This window comes from Sebastes fasciatus, chromosome 15 (genome assembly GCF_043250625.1).
Source record: "Sebastes fasciatus isolate fSebFas1 chromosome 15, fSebFas1.pri, whole genome shotgun sequence".
NCBI classification, from domain to species: Eukaryota; Metazoa; Chordata; class Actinopteri; order Perciformes; family Sebastidae; genus Sebastes; species Sebastes fasciatus.
Genome location: NC_133809.1, coordinates 23,811,483 through 23,833,558, shown reverse-complemented (window position 1 = coordinate 23,833,558; position 22,076 = coordinate 23,811,483). Strand labels below are relative to the sequence as shown.

Genomic DNA, 22,076 nt, shown 5'->3' with positions numbered 1-22,076 from the left:
AAGGCACTTTTGTTTGCAGAGTACATTTAGCTTTAAACAAAACCATTCCATAAACATCACACTATCACAGATCACCAGTAGTGCCAAGTTCACAGACACAAAGCCACCCTCTGGCCTCAGATCAGGAGGAAATACTTCCTGTTGGCAATCGGTGGCTTGACTGCATGTCAGAGTGAAAAAATAACAAAGAGTTCAGACCAGTCTGTTTTGTCATGTTGCTACGGATGTCGTTTGGCAGGTATATACCTCACCCCGTAGTTTGGTTTCCACTGGTGAGAGGGAAACCAACGGTCGAAATTCTTTAGTAGTTGCTCAAACATTGGAATCAATAAAAGCAGCATTGACAATTATCTCAGCTCAGATCATTTGTATAAACATAAAATGACACTCCGCCCACTCACCAGATAAATATGTACTAAAGTGACGTGTTAATAGGTCTGTAACACTTATCTGCTACCTCAGATGGATCAAAACAAGTCGGACGTATGAATCATTTCTACTTATTAAAATTTTGTCTGGTGTCCTGCAGGGCTGTCTGATTCTGAGCGATGAGTTGAACCATGCCTCTCTGGTTCTGGGTGCCAGACTCTCCGGGTCCACCATCAGAGTCTTCAAACACAACAGTGAGTCTGTGATCACAAATATTTCCTTCTGTATTTATAGGTCCATTTATTTTTCTTTATATTTCTGTTAGTCAGTCCCCCAGTTTATCTTCATTCGTTGCTTCCTTCCCCCAGAAGTCTGCGGCTTTTATTACTTTTATCACCACGCACATCATTGATGTACTTAATGACTCTACTTAATAATCATTTTCTTAGTTGTCCTTCCATATGCTGTGTGTCGCCGCTTTGTGTAAATTTGGTTTCATCGCTTTCATTCATACAGCGGTAGACATACTGTTCATTACAATGCACACACTCTACTAGAGATTTAGCTCTGCATTATACAGTATGTCTCGGTTTAAGTCTTGTATCATAATTTGAGTCTTTTGAAATGCCTGACCAAGCCAGATGTTTGTGTTTCATTTTAGAAGACGGACAAAATGGTTGGTACTTAAAGGGTTAATCCTTAAAGCTTCAGTAGGCAGAATGTTTTTGGCGTCATTGGGCAAAAAATTCTATAATAACCTTTAAGCATATTGTAATTCAAGTGCTCTGAGAGAAAACTAGACTTCTGCACCTCCTCATGACTCTGTTTTCAGGCTTTAAAAAATCTAGCCCGTGACGGGAGACTTTGGCCAATCACAGGTCATTTCAGAGAGAGAGAGCGTTCCTATTGGCTGTGGTCCGGCCGGTTGGCGGTGCTTGGTATTTCCTCAACTAATCTCAACATGGCTGCCAGGTCACAAACTTTCTCATTTAACAAGCTAAACGGTACACTAGAAGATGTTTCTGGAAAATTACAGAATAATAACAGAATATTGATTAATATTTGATCAGCGCTGCCTAGTTTGACCGTTTGATCAGAGTTTGCGAGTGATTGACAGCTGCTCAGAGACTGCAAAGCTCCAGCTCGGCTCTGATTGGTTGTTTTCCTCCGGTCTGTGAAATCTTGCAGATGCCATTAGGAGCACCGGAGGACACAGGAACATGATTTTTATTTTTTTCAAATTACCCGTTTGTGCTACTGTCAGGATATAGTGAACGTTTTATAAAAAATAACTTTTTTAAATCATATTTGCTCTAATTCTACCTACTGCTGCTTTAAGATAAAAAAAAATATACCATCTGTTTTTTGCTTTTTGAAGTAATAGACCTTTTTCATGGAAGACATTTTGACATGTCACAATAAGAAAAGCACAGGGGGTAAATAATAAAATGAACGATGGGCTCCTCCGGTTTCAAGGTCCTGGTATTGTTCACGCTGTCTCACTGTTACACTGTCACGGCTCACTGAGACATTTGAATAGAACACAAGAATAGCATTTGTTAATGCTGTAAGTAACACCTGTGCTTTTCCTAATACAAGTCAAAAAGTCATATTGGCATTCAGTATACTGTATCGTCTTTCTCTTCTAAACACAAACATCATTATATTCACACAAAAACAATTATCTGTGTTTGTATGTCAAATGCAGAGAAGAAGAGCTAGCTAGTTAGCTAGCTGCTAATGGTGGCTCACATAATAAAACAAGTATATTGAGTATATCTTGTAGCTGGGTCATCTTCTGTAATACAATAATGATAACGTTGATGAAAAAAAAAAGCTTGCTACTTAATGCTAATTACTTATGTCTGTGTAATTATCAGCTAACTTGCCAAAACTCCTCAGCTTGTCTAGTTCTACTGGTATGTCTGTTCAGTAACTTGTCAGCTATAGCCACAAACAAACCAAGTTAATTGGCAAGTACATATTGTTTTTTGAATGGTGGATAATAAACAAGTGACTGGTTGTCATTTTTTTGCTAAAATACGGGGTTGAACAGTTGAGCTATGGCTAATGTGCTAAAATCAAGAACAACTTTATTGAAGAATCTGACTCCATTCGATGATTATGTTTTAATGAAACACTTAATATTCAGTATTGTTGTCCACACTTTGTTCGGGGGTGTATTGAAACAGCGTAGGCGAGTGTTTCTAATGAATTTCCAGCTGTTGATACCACAACTTTAATTCTGAATGTACTGTAAGACTCTTAATTTCCCTGTCAAGATATGCAGAGCCTTGAGAAACTGCTGAGAGAGGCCATAGTTCACGGGCAGCCCAGGACACACAGACCATGGAAGAAGATCCTCATTGTGGTAGAGGGCATTTACAGGTATAGCTTACACATTTTCTTTTTTAAGATAGATGTTTAATAAAACCTTCCAGGCATTTTTAAGTTTTGTTGTAGAGTTATATCTCTATTATTTTGCTTGGTTTCTGACCTTTCTGAGGTTTGTGTTTCAAGGTGATTCAAATGGTAACAAGTTGGTGCAGAACACAATAAAAAAGGCGTTATCAGTGCTGTGTGAGTCATCAATGTTGACAGCAATTTAACAGTTAACTAGGCCAAAAGTGTCATTGGCTAAAAGCAGTTGAACAACAGGAGTTACCAGCTTTAAAACCGCATGATTTCCTTCCTGGTTTCAACATCAACACTGCCTGACTTAATTGCACAAGCAGTAGTTTCATCAGATTGCTAGCAAGTGAGTAATATAATGCAGGAAATGCAAAGGCACAATGACAGAGGAAAAAGATGAGGCTGTTGGGAATATCAACATTTTCCTCAGACATATTATATAATTACAAAAAATGACAATATATACGACTAAAATTACAATATATTCACTTATTATGTACCAAAAAATGAACTTCTATGGCTTCCACCAATTCTAACAACATCAGCAAACACGTCACAACTCGTAAACTCTTGAGCTTTCAGGAACTTTCCACTTACGAGGTCGTGAATACCACAAGACGGGGGGGCGTTCATATGGACTCTTCTCGTAAACACGACCCCATTTGAAGGCACCAATAGACTGTATAAGAGGTGGACGTAGCCACCTTGACGTCACCCGTTGGTTTGTGGACTACTGTTTTGAAGCCTTGAGTTTGGCATCTTAGCCGTCACCATCTTGTATTTTTTTTGGAGCCAGAATTGAAAATATTTAGATAGGTGTGGTGGAGCTGGTAAGGGATATGCATTACTACTGCCTCTGTCCTTATTGACAGATTCGCCATGGTAGGGACTTATCAATCACAAGGTAGCCACGTCCTAAAGCATCTGCTGCTTTATGGTCTATTTGACTCTAAATGGGACCATAATTTACTAAATGAACATCATGCTGTATTGAAGAAGACTTGAAACTAGCGATTGAGACCATAAACTCATGTTTACAATGTTTACTGAGGTAATAAATCATGTGAGAAGTAGGGTCATTTTCTCATAAACTTCTATACAATCTGACTTCTTTTTTGCAACCAGAGGAGTTGCCCCCTGCTGGATATTACAAAGAATGCAAATTTAAGGCTCTTTCACATTGGCTTCACTTTTCAGACCCGGAGATTGCCCAGTGTATATGCCTAAACTATATGCACCAAGTGGCTTGCTACACTCTCAAACAATAGGGGTTTAAAAAAGTTGTTATAGTGGTAAGAGTAGCCACATTTAAAGTTCACTCTACACCTTCCAATATAACTGTCTAGAAAATGCATCTATGTAGATACTGTTGAAGCCCAATCAAAAGTGCTTAAGATTATCAGAAAACAAGCTATCAAACCTAAATATCATTAAGGCTGTCAGTAAAAAAACACTAATGGGAACTAACACATATATATGGTTTAAATGACAGGTTTAATGTACTTAGCTACATCTCTGTATTAGCTTAAAAATCAGGCAAAGCATGTATATGTCAGTAGGAGTCTTACACAAACACATGCAAAAAAAACAAGCTTCCAGAAGCAGCTCTTATCTTCTATTGATGGTTCATGTGGTTCCATTAGATTCAGCAGTATCAACACTCCTGGGACTACGTTGCTGGTTTACAGCTGCACTATATAGCAATCTGCTGCTACAAGATGCTTTCCTGTGACATTGTTACATTATTTTCACAAGTTAGCATATGTTAACATAATATTTTTCAGACATGCAGTTGTCATTCAGATAAAGTCTGTTCGACAGTTGACAGGTCCCAGCAGTTGCAGACTCAGACCTTGAGTGGGGAACAGCTAGTACTCCCCTGAGCTCAGATTTCCTGGGTTGTCAGGAAAGAAATGAACACATCAGGACAGTTGCTTGACACCGGCTATAACGCCTTCTACTTTGCTCTTTTCCTCCCCGCAGCATGGAGGGCAGTGTAGTGCGCCTGCCAGAAGTGATCGCCCTGAAGAAGCGCTACCGGGCCTACCTTTACCTAGACGAGGCCCACAGCATAGGGGCCATGGGGCCGAGGGGGAGGGGTGTGGTCGATTACTTTGGCCTGGACCCCTGTGATGTGGACGTCATGATGGGCACATTTACCAAGAGCTTCGGCGCTGCAGGGGGATACATCGCAGGGAAAAGGGTGAGGATAGAGGGTTTGTGGGTTTATTGTAGAGCTGCGGTGATTGATTGATTAGTTGTCAACCATTAAATTAATCGGCAACTATTTTGATAATCGGTTTGAATCAATTTTTTAAAGAAAAAAAGTCAAAATGATCAAATTCCAGCTTCTTAAATGTGAATATTTTCTGGTTTCTCTACTCCTGTATGACAGTAAGGTGAATATCTTTGAGTTGTGGACAAAACAATACATTTTGAGGACGTCATCTTGGGCTTTGGGGAAACCATTTTCTGAGATTTTATAGACCAAACAACTAATTTGATTATCGAGAAAATAATCAACAGATTAATCGACAATGAAAATAATCATTAGTTGTTGCCCTAGTTTATTGTATTGCCATTTCATTTGCTTTTGTAAGAGTTCTAAAGAAAGATGTACACATAAGAGATAAGAGTGTCAGCGTGTAAACTCAAGCTTTTGTAGTCACAAGACATGGATAGTTTTCCTGTTTGATAACCCAGTGTGCTTACTGGGTTACTAAAATCTTAACGGCAATCTTACTAAGAATGCTTTAGTTGCAAACAATCTGTCAAGATCAGGTATGTAATGATGTCAAGTCACAAAGTATTCATTAAGTGTGGTAAAAAGGACACCTGTCATCTCAGTAATGTAGATTTACAGTCTTGCAGTGCATGGACTCCGCATTCCTAACATATTAGCCCAGTTCCTTGACATCAACCTATCAAAACAAATGGCTAGGTTCGTAACTAAACAACTTTAGTGTCGCCGTTAATGACTTCTTGTCATCTACACCCATCACTTTCACTGCATTCTCTGTGACTTTTTTTCATTTATAAAGAAAGGCGGCATTGTGGCATGTGGTGTGTCAAGTTAAAGGATGTAGCTTACAATAAATTGTTAAAGGTATAATATGCAACCGTTGTCAGTTCCTGTTTGGAAACTCACCGCGTTCAAAGTTGGCCACACCCCCACACAGCCTAGAGGGAGAGAGAGAGCAGGGATGGTCGAGCAAGCTATAGAGTGACTGAAGAGAGGGAGCGGCATTGGTGAGAACAAAGCAGCAAATCGGAGAAATAAAACGTTATTTTCTGATGTTTCCCAGCAGTTACATTCTAAAACACACAACTAACCACATGAATGGGCTGCACACCCCTGCACGTTGTTATTGGCTGGGGGTTACACCCCCACGTGGGGCGTGTAAATAGTTTTTTAGTTAATTCTTGCATATTATACCTTTTATTAACCGGCATGTAACAAAATGGTAAAGATGGATGCTAGTTTAAAGTGTATTACATGTGTCTATCAGAAACTACAATACATTTTCCTCAAATTTACTGCATAAAATGCAATTTGCATTGTATGCCAGAGCCTATTATATTCTTACAATTTATGCAAAACTGTATATTTGTCCATGATCTTTTGAAATTGTAATCATTATAACCAACTGTTCATATTTTTTTTATGCAAATACATACAGTTACTAAGGGCCATGCTCTTATTCCCACAGTAAATCTAAAGTAAGCTATGCCAAGTTTCAGTTACAGAGAGTCCTGAGCTCTCCCTGGTTGTAGAGTAATTAAAGCTTCCCATGCACATCTACTTACATCTCCTGTGTATCTGCTGGGTTTAGGAGCTTATTGAGTACCTGCGCTCCCATTCCCACAGTGCGGTCTACGCCACCTCCATGTCTCCTCCTGTGGTGGAGCAAATCATCACTTCTATGAAGTGCATTATGGGAGAGGATGGCACAACAATAGGTGAGTGGTACAACGATATTAAAAAAGGTACCCTGTGGAGTTTTTGACCTAGTAGTGCTATTGATGCAGTTTTTTAATGAGCGGGGCCCCCCGTTTTGTTTGTCACACGGGTAATGCAATGCACAGTCCAACGGTTTCACACTATTATCGCCACTGATCTACAGCAATGTCCCAATGAAGGCAGGGAAGCAGAAGACTGCTGGCGAGTAAACATGGATCTCAATAATGCAGGTTTCAAAATGTTCAAGAATGTGGCTTTGCAAATGTTTTATAAGGAAGGAAATACATTTGACACGTTTGTTCCTCAAAGATGCACACAATGCATTTTAGAGAATAACACTGAGGGTGAACCCAGCTTTTATTTGTTTACAAGAAAACTCCACAGGGCACCTTTAAATTTGATGCTTTGAAAGATCCCTGACTGATATTTAGATATCTACCCACTGCATTTTCTCATAATGGGAGTGAGTTTGTCTTTAAAATAGTATTACCTGGGCCCCAATGCCCTGTAACCTTTTTTTTTTTTTTACATTAACGTTACAGGTCCAAATAGATTGATAGGGCATACCTTTGTGTGTTTGTGTCTTTAAATATTAACCGTGACAAAATGAGACACCTGTTGGAGTCCTTATATCCCAACCACAAAATAAAAAGCCCTTTGACGTCCTCAGAAAGAAAACTATTGTGCTTAGAAGAGTTATTTTATTTTGGCATCAAATGCTTCAATAGCATCAAATGCTCAAGGCGCTTGCTTCAAAAGTAGCCTACAGTTCTAACACAAAAAACACAAAATTTGACCAACAAACACATAGATATAAATTTATAATAAATAAATAATAAATCGTACACCAGCAACTTGGTAAAAAATCTTCAAAATTAACAGGAATTTACAATTCCAGTGTAAACATTTATAATGCAGCAATAAACTGGTCAAAAAATGTAAATTACAGCTTATAATGCATATAGTATATAAACATAAAATGTAATTGAACAGACCGGCTCCATTGCCGATATCTGATTCAGCTATTTGAGTTAGTAGTATTGGCTCGATATACCATCGGTGCATCCCTACTTGAAACTAGCGATTGAGACCATAAAACTCATGTTTACAATGTTTATGAGGTAATAAATCAAGTGAAAAGTAGGGTCGTTTTCTCATAGACTTCTATACAATCAGACTTCTTTTTTGCAACCAGAGCAGTCGCCCCCTGCTGGCTATTAGAAAGAATGCAAGTTTAAGCATTGGCCTCACTTTTCAAACCCAGAAGTTGCCCACTGCTCCAACAGTACCATTGCAAGGTTCATTTATTAATGTTTATTTTGTTTTGTGATATGTCAAAAGATAGAAGGACCAACAAAGATTACTTTCATGGTGGTGCTGCTGCCATCTGATGTGTATGTGTTGAGTGAATCTGGTCTCAGCTGCTGTAATTGTCATCAGTTGCCACCGGGTGTCAGTGCACACCAATGAAATCTTCAGACAGACTCAACGTCACAGTCGGCTTATCTAAAACCAGTTATTCCTCAAGGAGAGATAATTTTTAGATTTATTCTACTCCTCCATTATTGCAAGGTTAGTCCAGATAAATCGTACTTGGGTAAGATTTAGCCTTCGTGCTATTTACTATTTCTTTCAACCCAAAAACATACTTTTTGTTGCTGGCATAGGCTGTGATCATTTGTATGATTAGAGAAACACACTATGGACTTGTATGTTTTTGCAACACTCTGCGTGGGATAGTTATTTTGTGACTAGTTGTGAACAAACTAACGGTGTTGTTTGTAGTCTTGCAAACCTAGCTTTTCAAAGAGCTCCATGCAGTGAATCTCCTGTGGCAGGAGGAAAACATTACAGAGAAACTAAAAACTTGATCTCCCCATGGTGCCGGGATGCCGTAACACTCAGATGTTTTTCTCACACGCATCTCATGAATGCGATTGCTTTCAGCTGCTTGTAAACCTTTTTTTTTTTTTTTTACTTTTCAAAACATCAAACTAGCTATAAATAATTTCCTTTTTTTCCTCCCCCACAACAAATCTGGTTAAGAATAAACATGTTTGTAAAGGAGAGTATAGTCTTTGTTTAACTGAACTTTTCTTTAACTTCCAGTAGTAAATTGCACTGAATAGAGATGAAGGACATTCACTACAGATACATAAAGTAACAAGTGTTCGGCACGCTGTAAATAAACTAAAGATCATTAACTCTGATAGACATGTGGTTACTTTTCACTGCATTTCCTGTCAACACTAATGATTCAATATCTCTTCTCATCACCCCTAAGGCTGTGAACGTGTGCGACAGCTGGCAGAGAACACAGTCTATTTCCGCAAGAGGCTTCGAGAAATGGGCTTCATCATCTACGGCAACGAGGACTCGCCTGTTGTGCCCATGATGCTCTACATGCCCGCCAAGATAGGGTGAGCCTCCAGCTTTTGACCAGCTGCTGTTAAAACACTAACTACCCCCTGGATCAATAGGATGATGAATAATGTGATTGGATGTCAGATATTTTTATGATTCTGACAATATCAAAGTTGATTTATTTGTCTGAAACCTCAGTTTGAATACAGAGATAGAACATTCTTTGATTATTCTGTTTTTCTTGTTGAATTTTCCATCGTGAAATGTTGCCAAATGGCTTTTTACCTCGCTCTGACTACCATTTCACTCTCCACTAGCACCGCACTGTTGTTGTTTGCTATCATCACGTGACAAACTACCTTCAATCAGTTCTTCTTCACTGCTCTAAAACAGTAGTTGCCAGTGGCAGCCATGATACATCCAAGGCGATAGCACAGTGAAGGTGACTGTTTTGGAGCGGCGAATGGAGAATTGATTTGCGGTTTAAAAAAGTAGTTTTTTTGGGCAGTATCGGAAGCATTTCTGATACTGGTATCGGTATCGGAACACCTCTACAGATTTCAGCCTGAGTGATCCGGAAGAAGCCTGAGAACCAGTTCCCCAACCACATAATAGAGAAATATTTTCTAGGAGGAACAAATCTCATAAGTGTTTTCACAATGAAAATCGGCCTCCTTAAAGATAATGAAAAAATGCCTCTTCAATAACAAAGAAATGTGTATAAGCAACGAAGAACAAAGTAAAGCCTGCTGGCATTAGGCGAGAAACAAACTCTTGCAGGAATAGCACTAGGATCTGCCCCGATGCAGGTAAAACTATTGGAAAGGTGCTCTTTGATTTTTAACCAGCTAGGTTCCACAATGCTTAAAATCAACCCCCATTCAGAAAAGTTAAGATATCAAAGAAGTCTCAAAAGGGCCGAAAGACCAGGCTAAATCCACAATAATGAGGTCTGCATTTAATCTAGAAGGGATCAGAAGTTGAAAGGTGTGCAATTCCCCACCTCTCTTAAGCCCTAAAAGAAAGTGTGTCGTCACACCCTGATTGGCGGAGAAAGAGGGGAAATGCACCAAGCTGCTCTCAATTCTTAATTAGGAGCCAGTCCCCACCCCCTCCCACAACAGGTGATCTGAATAACCCTCCAATCAACTCCGAGGAATTGTGACATTCTGCTGAAACTAATTGGGGAAAAGGGAAATGACAGCTAATACCAAAGAATGAGGGACTGCTACATATGTATTGTTGCTCAGTTCCTATCTTTTTAAGTATTTATTATGATTGATTCAATCAAAAAAAAAAACTCAACTCAAGGCCCACTACTAGCTTTTTCCACCTTTCAACTACCCGTATTCATCCAATCAGATGAGTGTACACTCGGTCAACAATGACATTTTATTTTAAGGTCAATATTGAGCTGACATGCCAGGTTTATGTCTTTTATGGAATCATAAAAATCACACAGCCCTTATTGACACTGCCATCACATGCAAAGCACCCACCATAGCACACAACCCCAGCTGCCCCCCTGAACTCATGCTTCACTCTACTGCCATTCATCTGCAGATACAGATCTCTGATCAGTAAAAAAAAACATGCTAAAGTAAGAGCTCCCATAACTGCCCTCAACAAACTGTAGCAATAACACTCAATGAACTCTTGTGTTCCTTGTATAGCTATTGTTTTGTGATTGATATTCATTAACTGTTCTTACGTGTGTACAGGCTGTGGAAACCACTTTCCTCTCACGGAAGGAAAATAAATCATCTATCTTTATTGTGTCATTTAGTGCTGTTGTCTCCTCACGTTTGTCCCACCAGAGCGTTTGGCAGGGAGATGTTGAAGAGGAACATCGGTGTGGTGGTCGTGGGCTTCCCCGCTACGCCCATCATCGAGTCCCGGGCACGCTTCTGCATCTCAGCCGCCCACACAAAAGACGTGCTCGACAGGGTAACTAATTGCTTTTTATTACCGAGCAACATACGTTTAGACAGACGGGAAACAAGATTTATCACTTAAAATGGCAAATGAAATTATATCTTCATTTGAGAACGTTATTAAAGAGGACTTATCAGGCTCATTTTCAGGTCCATACTTGTATTTTGGGTTTCTACCAGAGCATTTAATGTTCAAAAAACACTTTTCTTTCCTCATACCGCCTGTGCAGCAGCCCTTTCACCACTCTGTTTGAGCTCCTGACCCCCCTGCCCCGAAAAAAAAAGCCCAGTCTGCTCTGATTGGTCACCTGACCCACTGTTGTGATTGGTCAACCAAACCAAACTCTGCTCCAGCTCCGCTCTAACTAGCTTTGTGTTAGGGCGAGTCAAACTAGCCGCTTGGCAGGTATTATGCAAATGTGTTACCTGGTGACATCACCACATTACAGAAGAAAAGGCGGGACTTCAAGTAAGGCATTTCAAGGTAGTTCAGGAGCAGTGTTTCTGTGGGGGAGAGTAACTCCGTTTTGCCTGGTCTTTGGGCTTTATAACTTTGCAGACCTTTTACATGCACAACAGAATATTTAAAACACACTAAAGGAAAAGGAAAAGCACAAAAGCATAATAGGTCCTCTTTAAAACAAAGAAATAGTTAAATGACTAAACAAGCACTCAAAACATTTTTTAAAAGAGAAGAGGTGAAAACTTTTTTCCTAACCCTATCAACAGTAAATCCCATATCAACAGGAAAATTTGTAGTTTGCTTTAGAGAAAAAGGAAAAAGCTCTTACACACTACTCTACATTATTAAAACCTGTGAAATCATGGCCACTGAAAATACTCAACTCCAATTGGTTGGCCGGTGATCATTCATCACGGACGCCTCAAACATGGCTAGGTAACTCTCATTGATGAAACTTGTGTTTTTCAGTGTTTTTTTTCCACCGTTGATCTTCCCCAGCACCACCTTGTATTCAGTGTGCGAAACTTGCTTATTTTTTCTTTTCAAAAAAGTATTTCTTTTTTTTTTTCTTTTTTTTTATATTACAGCTCTCCTGTTCCAAGCTGGTGTGATACCTAACCTTCAGTTTGTTTGAAACTAAGCCAAGAGGTTATGATGATATTAGAGGGAAGAAGGGCGGTCTAATGGGCGGGAAAACTGTCTGTAGTTTGAAGGACACAGATGTGATCTGTTATGACCCCAAATGTCTGCTTCTGGGGATGTCTTTGAGTCACTTCGGACACACTGAATCCCTCCCAGCACTGTGTCTGTGTCAGCTGGATCGCCCTGCAGGTTAATGTACAGGGTATTCACAGTATATTCCCTGTGTTTAGAGTTCAGACCTCCACTCTAACCATCCTATTTCCTCATTGTGTTGCTTTACATCAGCGCAGACTGTTAAGGTTTGATTGCTTTTGGCAACACATTAAAAAGCTGCCCCCTACTCTCAACTAGGGCTCCACCTCTACTATACTGAGCTCACTGCTGACCTGCCTGCTCGTCCCCCTACAGGGTTTCTAGAAGGTAACACCCAAATTGCGAATTTCAAGATGGTTAAGGTTAGGCATTGACCTTGAATGTTTGGGGTTAGGCATTGACTTAGAATATTTGGGGTTAGGCATTGACCTTGAATTTTTGGGGTTAGGCATTGACTTCGAATGTTTGGGGTTAGGCATTGACCTCAAATGGTTAAGGTTAGGCATTGACCTTAAATGTTGGGGTTAGGCATTGACTTCAAATGTTTTGGGATGGCATTGACCTTGAATGTTTGGGGTTAGGCATTGACCTCAAATGGTTAAGGTTAGGCATTGACCTTAAATGTTTGGGGTTAGGCATTGACTTCAAATGTTTGGGGATGGCATTGACCTCGAATGCTTGGGGTTAGGCATTGACCTCGAATGGTTAAGGTTAGGCATTGACCTTGAATGTTTGGGGTTAGGCATTGACCTTGAATGGTTAAGGTTAGGCATTGACCTTGAATATTTTGGGTTAGGCATTGACCTCAAATGGTCAAGGTTAGGCATTGACCTTGAATGGTTAAGGTTGGGCATTGACCTCGAATGGTTAAGGTTAGGCCTTGACCTTGAATGGTTAAGGTTAGGATAGGTTGTCGGCAGTGGGCTGACTCCGGGTCTGAAAAGTGAAGCCAATGCGAAAGTGCCTTAAACTTGCATTCTTTCTAATAGCCAGCAGGGGGCGACTCCTCTGGTTGCAAAAAAAAAGTCTGATCGTATAGAAGTCCATGAGAAAAATGAGCCTACCTCTCACTTGATTTATTACCTCAGTAAACATTGTAAACATGAGTTTATGGTCTCAATCGCTATAATTTCAAGTCTTTTTCGATACAGCATGATTTTCATTTAATAAATGATGGTCTCATTTAGACTAGAATAGACGATAAAGCAGGGTATGTTTTAGAGCGTGGCTACCTTGTAATTGGCAGGTCACTACAGGTTGTCAGGTCTGGGAGTTTTCTGCATTTTCGGCGTAGAACTTTAACCCTCTCACAATGTGTTTCCAGTTCCTTGAAAGTTAATTATGACCTTTTTTGTCGCCTATTCAGCGTTGAGTTGTACTTAGCTCCACCCTCTCATGTCATCTCTAGCTGCAAAAAAACAACATGACGACAGCCAAAATGCCGAACTCGAGGCTTCAGAACGGCAGTGCACAAACCAATGCGTGATGTCACGGAGACAACATCCATTTCTTGTATACAGTCTATGGTCGTCGGGCAGCGAGTTTCGCGAGAGCTTTTTGCATGTTTTCGCCTTTTGGTGGTTACCTTCTAGACACGACCCTCTTCCTGTCACCGTCTTGAACTTCGGTCTGTTTCTCATTTTAACCACAAATAAATATTGTTTCACAGTGACTGAACCTTCTGCTCTCTAACTGGAGTGTCCTTGTGGCTCAGTTGGCTCAGATACATACCATGTCTCCAGGAAGTTGCTGTTATCCGTTCCTATTCCTCTTCTTGCTCTTCAAAAAAAAAAGATTATGAAACGAAATAAAGTGAAGACAGGGAGTGGGAGTATTGTAGTGCTGTAGTGCTTTTATCTGTCATGATGTTAAAGTCTCTCTTTGTTAGCCTTCCTCTCTGTATCATTCTCTCGCAGTTTGATGTGCCATGTCGAGTTTTGTGTCTCTTTTATCTGCTGAGGAGCTTTCCCGGTTTTGACTTCCCGTTCAAACACACCCACGCGTGTACACATAAACCTAAATTCTTTTACTTTTGTCCTCCTGAAGACCTTTCATTTCACTGACCCAATAATATCCTAATCCTGAAACAAAAGACTAGTCTACACTGACTTCTTGAAGAAGTGAAAACAGACCAAGTTGACTTTATTCAGGGCATACATGTCAAGTCAATGGAAAGACTACAACAGAGATGAATAGATGGAGATTTACTGAAGTGCCACAAACTGATGCTGCACTAATCAATATTTTTACATTAGCAATGGATAATAATAATAATGGATAAAAATAATAATGAACCCACAGAGAATGATCACCTGACTCTGCAGTTCCCCTCAGCTCTCTGGGCCTTTTAGCATTTCTCAGCTTATTGTTTTGGTTCAGTCTCACAGCTCTCATTAACCTTGTTTTCAGACACAGCAGGCGTTCAGCAATATAAGCTCTGAAATCCAACTGTATGCTACCTGCCCGGCACCAAACAGCAGCTAGACACAGTTAGCGACAAGTGGCCAGTGAGCATAGTGAAACATTTCAGGCTGTTTATCGTACACCGTGCTTAGCTATACCTACGACAAGTAATGCACTGTAATTTCCCATGAAATCAATTTATATGTAATCCACATAAAAGTGTAAAGAGCAACAAACGCCGCATATGGAGGAGGTCGGGGTGGATTGGTGGGTCAAAAACACCGGACTTTCGCCCAGGAGACCGCTGTTCGTGTTCCGTGTAAAACCAGAAGTCAACGTTGGTTTATTTGTCATGCAACTTCCGTACTTAAGTAATGCCACTACCGGAGTTATTTTAACCCAATCCACAATCTTTTCCTAAACCTAACCAAGTTGTTTTCTTTTGAAGACGAAAGTTTATTTTGAAAAGACTGTATGCATGTTAAGTGCGGATATTGACACATGTTGTTGGACATTCATCCGGTGTTGCTGGACATTCGTAGGAAAACACACAAAGATGTAAGATATAATATGAACCGTTGTATAAGGATACGTTGAGCATGTAGCCGCTAAAGAGAGTGAATATTGAACTAACATCTGTGAGGTGACCACAAGCACAACTCCAAATGAATAATAATGTTGCGCCATCTCAGCAGGTCACCTAAATAAGCAACGTTTTTATTAACACGTTCACTTTATTGACTTTAAATGTTGTGTTCACAGCTTGTTGCACGGGCCAAAATATCAATTAATGCAGCTTAAATTAGTTATTCATAATATTTCAGAAAGAAATGCCGCATGACATAAAATAAGTCAAATTTCTAGTTGCCAGAAACATCAACTTGCATAAAAAACATAAAATACTGAATACTCTAAGCATGAGCTGTTCTACACTAATGCACGCTCAACACACACAACTGTCAGTGTCTTATCTGAAAACACCATAATCAAGCCAGTGGACTTTGTCTTCAGTTATATAAAAAACTGTATAACTTAGTCATCCCCAGGTCATGTTGTTATTGTTGATCTTATGACTGCTTGATATTCAGAAACTTTCAATTACATTACTCAGAAATAAGGCACTTCTCAGACTGAATATCTTTTTTTTGGGGGTGAAGAGTTTCAGCCAGAATGAACACTCGCTGCTGTTTCGATGACTTATCTGTATGAACTCGTTGCCTCTCTAAGATGTCCACATGGTGACTTCACCTCACACACCCAAGTAATAGGAATGAAAAATGGTAACGATTGGGTCCATCTGCAGCATTAAAGTCAGTGGCGTTTTCTGTTTCAGCCCGAGTTTATGATTTAATCTTTCAAGACAGGTGTGTTTTTTTTTCCATAAAAATAGTGCTTGGTGCAGCTTTAAATTTCCATGAGCCACATATTGCCCTTCACATTGACAGCTTTTTTATTGTATAAATGTCTCCACAGGCGCTGAGTGTCATCAGTGAGGTAGGAGACCTCCTTCAGCTCAAGTATTCCCGACACAAAATACAGCCGTCTATGACGCGGCCCTTTGACGATAACGTGTACGAGGACATCGACGACTGATGAGCCACTCCTCACCCTCAAAGTGGCATGAACCAGAACAACCCCAGAAAAAATACAGAACGGCTCAAGACGGATCACAAGTCTTCCCCAGGGGCCCTGAGACGTGCACAGGTGCCCCTCGTCACTAGCTTGCCGTAATGTAACCCCCAACAAACGGAAAACACTATCGTCTAATTCTACTTTGCCTTACATAAACATGCAGAACTTGGTGGTGCACACATTGGAAAAAGAGCACTTCTGCTTTTTCACTGTGTACTTTTTATTGCTTTTTATCATTTTGTGTCTAAGGATTTTAGTTGTGTGTGTGTGTGTGTGTGTGTGTGTGTGTGTGTGTGTGTGTCTGCGGTGCTTGTAGCATTCGTCATGTTAAGCCTTGTGGTTATGTGTTTGTGAAGTGGACAAATGCCAACTTTCCAATTGTCTCTGAAATTGTAAGCCGCTGGGATTTTTTTTTTTTTTTCTTCATATTATGGATCTAAAGTGAACTTTAACGGGGTAAAGTTAGATTACTTTTTTAAACAAAAGGCTTGTTCTTTCATCCAGTACCGTTCAGATCAGTGATCATTGCCATATGCAGAAAGCACTGCATGTTGCAATGTTTGCACAGGACCCATGTGAGCGATCGGATTTCATCCCTGTCGGTCTGTTTCTTTGCAAGATATCATAACCAAGTGAAATGGATTTTAAGGATTATGTATTTAATGATCCAGATCTGGATCTTTCTGCCATTGGACGATTGTAACATTATACTGTATTCATGTGCTGATGGGAGAACCCCCAACAGCCACCTGGCATTTTATTTTGAGACTTGTTACTGGTGGCAGTGCACACTCTACTGGGGAGCTTCTAGTTTTTGGTGGAAGTGGTTTTGCATATTAAAACAGGTAGAACGTTTCCCCCATTTTTTTAGGCCGACTTTACATATTTTTGAACCAACCAACATTTTCATTACATTACATTGTCGTCATTCCATCCTTGGTTCATCTAGACAGTATAAAAAAATATAGAACCTCAGAGTTAAGCGTGGCATTTCCATCAATGGTGGTGTTGATGGAGCACTACAAAATAAAGTTGCCAAATTATCAGAATACATTGAACAGCAGAAAGCTACCCTGATCAATGCAATGACTTATTGTAAAGAAATCATTTGACATTTTTGGAAATAAGCTTGTTTGTTTTCTCTCTTTCTAGAGGTTGATGAGGAGATCAATTCCACTTGGCTTAGCGTAGCCCAACCAGAAATGGTTCCTGCCCGTTACTTCCCAAAAAAAAAAAAAAAATTGTTATTTTTACATTTTGGTTTTTGTGCCAATTAAACTTTATGCTAAGTTATGCTAATAACCTGCTGGCTCTATCTTCATATTTATTGCACAGACACAAGAGTGGTATCGATCTACTCATTGAACTTTAAACAAAGCAAATAGGTGTATTTACCAAAATGGCAAACCATTCCTTTTAAATTTGAATCAGTGGGCTGTCAGGTTAAATGTCTAATACTTGTAAGCTTATTTACTTAGCATTATGAGCATTCTTGGAAAATCTCATAAAAACTCTCTTGAACTACAGCTTGAAAACTTCATTTGCCTCAACATACACCAGCTCTGGGTCAGTGCAACAGTGCCAAAATGGAAAGTACTAGTGAGCATGCCATAACCCGTGTTATCGTAGTGTAAGAGAGTAAATTGCCCACACACATGAAAAACCCCAATGCTGCACAGCTCCAACAATCAGAGGTGGATATCTTCTTAAACCGACTGTACATGGCATTAGCAAAATCAGCAAACATATGTATCCATTCCAAATGCAAGAAGAAAAACACTTGTAGTCTAACACTTTGTTGCATCTCCATTGACACTCCAAGGGCCACTGACCAAGAGTCGGTATTTGACAAGTTGGGAGTGAGAACGGGTTGGTAAATCAGAGTAATCACTGCTATTGAAAAAGAATGCAAATGTCTATTGAAACTTGAATGGGGAGTTTAATCCCTAATCGTCTGTTACACATGGATTTGGCTAGCGTCTCGTTCCCACAGCTGTGTTACATGTCACCATCACTGGCATCCCTGTGTGATTCTATGTTTCTTACTCGACCAACTTGGTGTGTATTTATACAGTTTAATCAAAAGACTGTCAAATTAGTCTTACTTTTTTCATTCAAAGGCCAATATCTGTCCAATATACAGTCCAGTTTATTGGCATCTATGCCCATTTTCAAAATTCATACATGTTATTCCTATGGTCTAAGACAGTCCAAAAATATTAGTAAACATGAACAACTCTCTCCCAAATCCAAAAACGACAGTGCTAAAACTCAAACTTGTGATGTCATAGGGTATAAAGTCTGGAACTGCTCCATAGACAATGTATTGGGAGAGATATTACAGATGACCCTGAGAGCACCCATGGGAATGTTCTGAATATGGGTACTTCATAGACTATATATATATAGATGTCGACACGTCTTCACTTCCTCCCACTGTACAGAAGTGAAGCTGAAATATCTCAGATAAGGGAGTTGCCATCTTGAGATTTTGAAGTCATTTGGAGCCAGAGTCTGCACAGTAGTGATAGGGGTATCGAGGTCACCTGCCCAAACCAATCGCGATACGAGCACGGCCGGCGCTTGCATCGAGAGAGTTTCAACCCCTTTTTATAGCATCAACTAACTAATTAAAACCAAACTTAGCAGATAAATTAACACTTGAACATACATCAGCGTGATAAGAACTACCTAAAATGACAAAAAAACATCTTTGGGAAAAATGTGTTGTACTTTGACTTTTTAGTTTGGCCCATGTCCCATCCGCTAACATGAAAGGGGCGGGCTTTATGGCCTTAACTTAAACCAGCCACCAGGGGGCGATCAAGATGTTTTTGCTTCACTTTTGGGGAGCTGTCATCTCGTCCATCTTTATATACAGTCTATGGTACATTTTCTGTTTAATAATTGAGAGCACTACAATACAATAAAGCTCATTTGAAAACAAACATCCTGTGGGTCTACAAATTCAGCCTCAAATTCATTGTCTATGGAGCAGCTCCAGACTTTATACCCTATGACATCACAAGTTGGACTTTTAGCACTCTACTTTTTGGATTTGGGAGAGAGTTGTTCATGTTTACTAATATTTTTTGGACTGTCTTAGACCATAGAAATAAAATGTTTGAAAATGGGTGTAGTTCCCCTTTAAAGCTAGATGAGTTTAATCCCTCCAGGAAGTGCAAAACATTGAAATTATATTTAGATACTTACACGAGGTAAGACAGTAGAAAATCTAATTATCTACGACTGGTGTGGATTTGATTCAGCGCTGGTTGTAATATCCATTATTCCTACCCTATCTCTTGGGTGCTTATTAGTAATAATCGCATTGCTCTATGTCTGATAATGTTTAATGCCTTGTAAAACAAAGCGCTTTCTTTGTGCTGTGACTTAAAAGGCATTCATATTTTCAATCAGTGTGTGACTAAGGATGGGTGTGTGTGCTTGTTTGCATGGTTTCGGGTATTAATGTGTGTTTTACTCCACCTTTACCTTGCTTTCCTTTCACGTACTGTACACACCTGTCTTTTGAACTCTTGGTTTACCTTTACATTGTGCTACTGAGCTTTGGGTCAACAACACTCCTTAAACAAAGGCAGCTGTACAAAGAAAACCAACATGAATACGTTCACACTTGCATGTATGCACACTGACAAGTATTGTGTAACCACTCGTTCCTCATACTAATGCATGTACAGTAAGAAATAGTCATTGAAGCTGCTCTGCATCACAGCCAGTGGTGCTCAATGGTATACACTGTTCTGCTAGATGTGACCTTTTTTTTTTTAATGTTGTCATAAAAATTCACTTCATTCCAGAGAAAGTTAACAATGTCTGTCTGGGCTCTCAGAAGGTTATTTTTCTTTTCTTCCATATCTGTGTTTATCCACCCGATTCAACTGTTAACAGGCCATTAAATAGGCGTTATCAGTCGCTATAAGCACCATAGAGGTGGGTCATTAGGTGCCTACTATGCCTACTGCGTTGTAAAAGTGAAAGTGAAACTTAAAAGCAACATGTTCTAACACGTAAAACTAAATGAAACGTCAAATTTTGAACACAAACAAAAAGGCATCTTTAGGTTTAGACGACAAAACTAGAACTTCTTTAGGTTTAGGCAAAACATAGGTTTAGACAATAAAACTACAACTTTTTTAAGTTTAGACAACAAAACTACAACTTCTTTAGGTTTAGGCAAAGAAAAACAGTTAAGTTTAGGGCAAAACATCATGTTTTGGGTTAAATTAACTACAGACACAAACACAACTACACATTGTTGGTTTCACACAGAATGCGAACTCCGGTCTCCTTGGTAAAAACCCTGTGATTTGTGTCCCATCCATCATCCCCGACCTCCACCCCTTATGGAGTTTAACACTGTCTATACTACAGTGCCTGACTTCCGCTTCTGCTCCTGTCATAAAGGCCGCTGTCGTGTTCTTTTATACCTTCTTTCAGCAATTTACCATGTGAATAGATGATAAAACCTACTAATGGGTTTAGTAGGCCCCTACTGACCCACATCTATGGGGCTTATTCCCATAGTTACAATGTTACTCGTATAGATACAGATTGTCTTTTTTATATATTTTTTAAGTTTGCGCACAAAGTCATCAAATGATACTAAAAGCAGGCATTTAGAGAATATTTTAATATGAAAATAAAATTATGTAAAACCCAAAGACTGTAAGGCCTGATGTCTTAATGATGCTATTCTTAATATAACTTAAATCTCTACAGTACCTTAAGAATGATTGGTACTTGATAAACAAGAACCAGATGTAATCCATTTGGTCCTACAGTATGTTCCCTTAACAATCTGAACCATTAAACCACTTTGGTCTTGAAAACCATACTGTATGCACAAAGGCAGGAAAACCTGTGAGATTTATTGGTATAAGATGATCCCAATATTTTGTACAAAGTGTTTATTGTTTCGCTGAAAAGGAGCTATTCATAATATTTTGTTTACTATAGAGTTACCTAGGAACGATGCTTATCACTGTTACTGGCAGCCTTTGTTGAAAGCGCTCGAGTGTGCCATTAATGGAGGCAATCATTTCAATGGTTGAGTGCAAGTTCCCACACATCAGATAATTATTTTCTGATACAGTGCCTTTTGAAGCAAATGATTTTCTAAGAATTCTGATTATCGTTAAGTGTCATAACTTGGATTGTTCATCTCTTACAGTCTCGTTTGACTTCTTTTACTACCTTGTCTTCAACAGTACTTTTAATTAGCACTGGATGTGTTCTCTGTGTTGACTAATTGCCATGCATTTGATCATAGAAAATGCACTATTTGCAACATATCAGCAAATTATTAATATGTAAAATGTCACCCATGTTGATGATATCAGTAGATCATTAAAACAATAAAGTCAAAGTGGTTTTGAATTGCCTTCAGCGTTGTTAAGACTCATCTTTAACCCACCCTAGATAAACTGATAATTCCATCAGACATCCTATATTGTCTTCTCTCTTCTTTTCTCTCTGCCCACCATTCAGATTGGTGTACCTAATAAACTGGTATCGGAGTACTGTATGGGCAGTTTAGCATATAAATAACAATGTTGTTTTACATGTGATGATGAGGGTGTGTGGTTAAAAGAATTTAGGTTCTGGCAGTTCATGAGCTTCTACAAACTTCAATAAAATTGTAGATTGTGCATGATACAGTATATTGGGACATCATTTTTTAAAAAGCCCTTTTTAAATTGATATCAACAGATCAATTACAAACATTTCTGACAACATATTTAACTTTTGAACTACTAAATTACTTTATACAAATCTATAT

At 39.3% G+C, this 22,076-nt stretch overlaps 1 protein-coding gene across 1 annotated transcript in view; it reads left to right on the top strand.

Moving 5' to 3' along the window:
• Positions 1-21,678, top strand: part of LOC141783113 (serine palmitoyltransferase 2-like) — a 32,237-nt gene extending 10,559 nt beyond the window's left edge. The window contains exons 6-12 of the mRNA XM_074660128.1: positions 530-623; positions 2,652-2,757; positions 4,765-4,984; positions 6,615-6,741; positions 9,027-9,162; positions 10,924-11,053; positions 16,115-21,678. Of these exons, the coding sequence (XP_074516229.1) occupies positions 530-623; positions 2,652-2,757; positions 4,765-4,984; positions 6,615-6,741; positions 9,027-9,162; positions 10,924-11,053; positions 16,115-16,234 (933 nt within the window). The 3' untranslated portion in view covers positions 16,235-21,678. The remainder of the gene's footprint in view (positions 1-529; positions 624-2,651; positions 2,758-4,764; positions 4,985-6,614; positions 6,742-9,026; positions 9,163-10,923; positions 11,054-16,114) is intronic.
• The last annotated feature ends 398 nt before the right edge of the window (positions 21,679-22,076 follow it).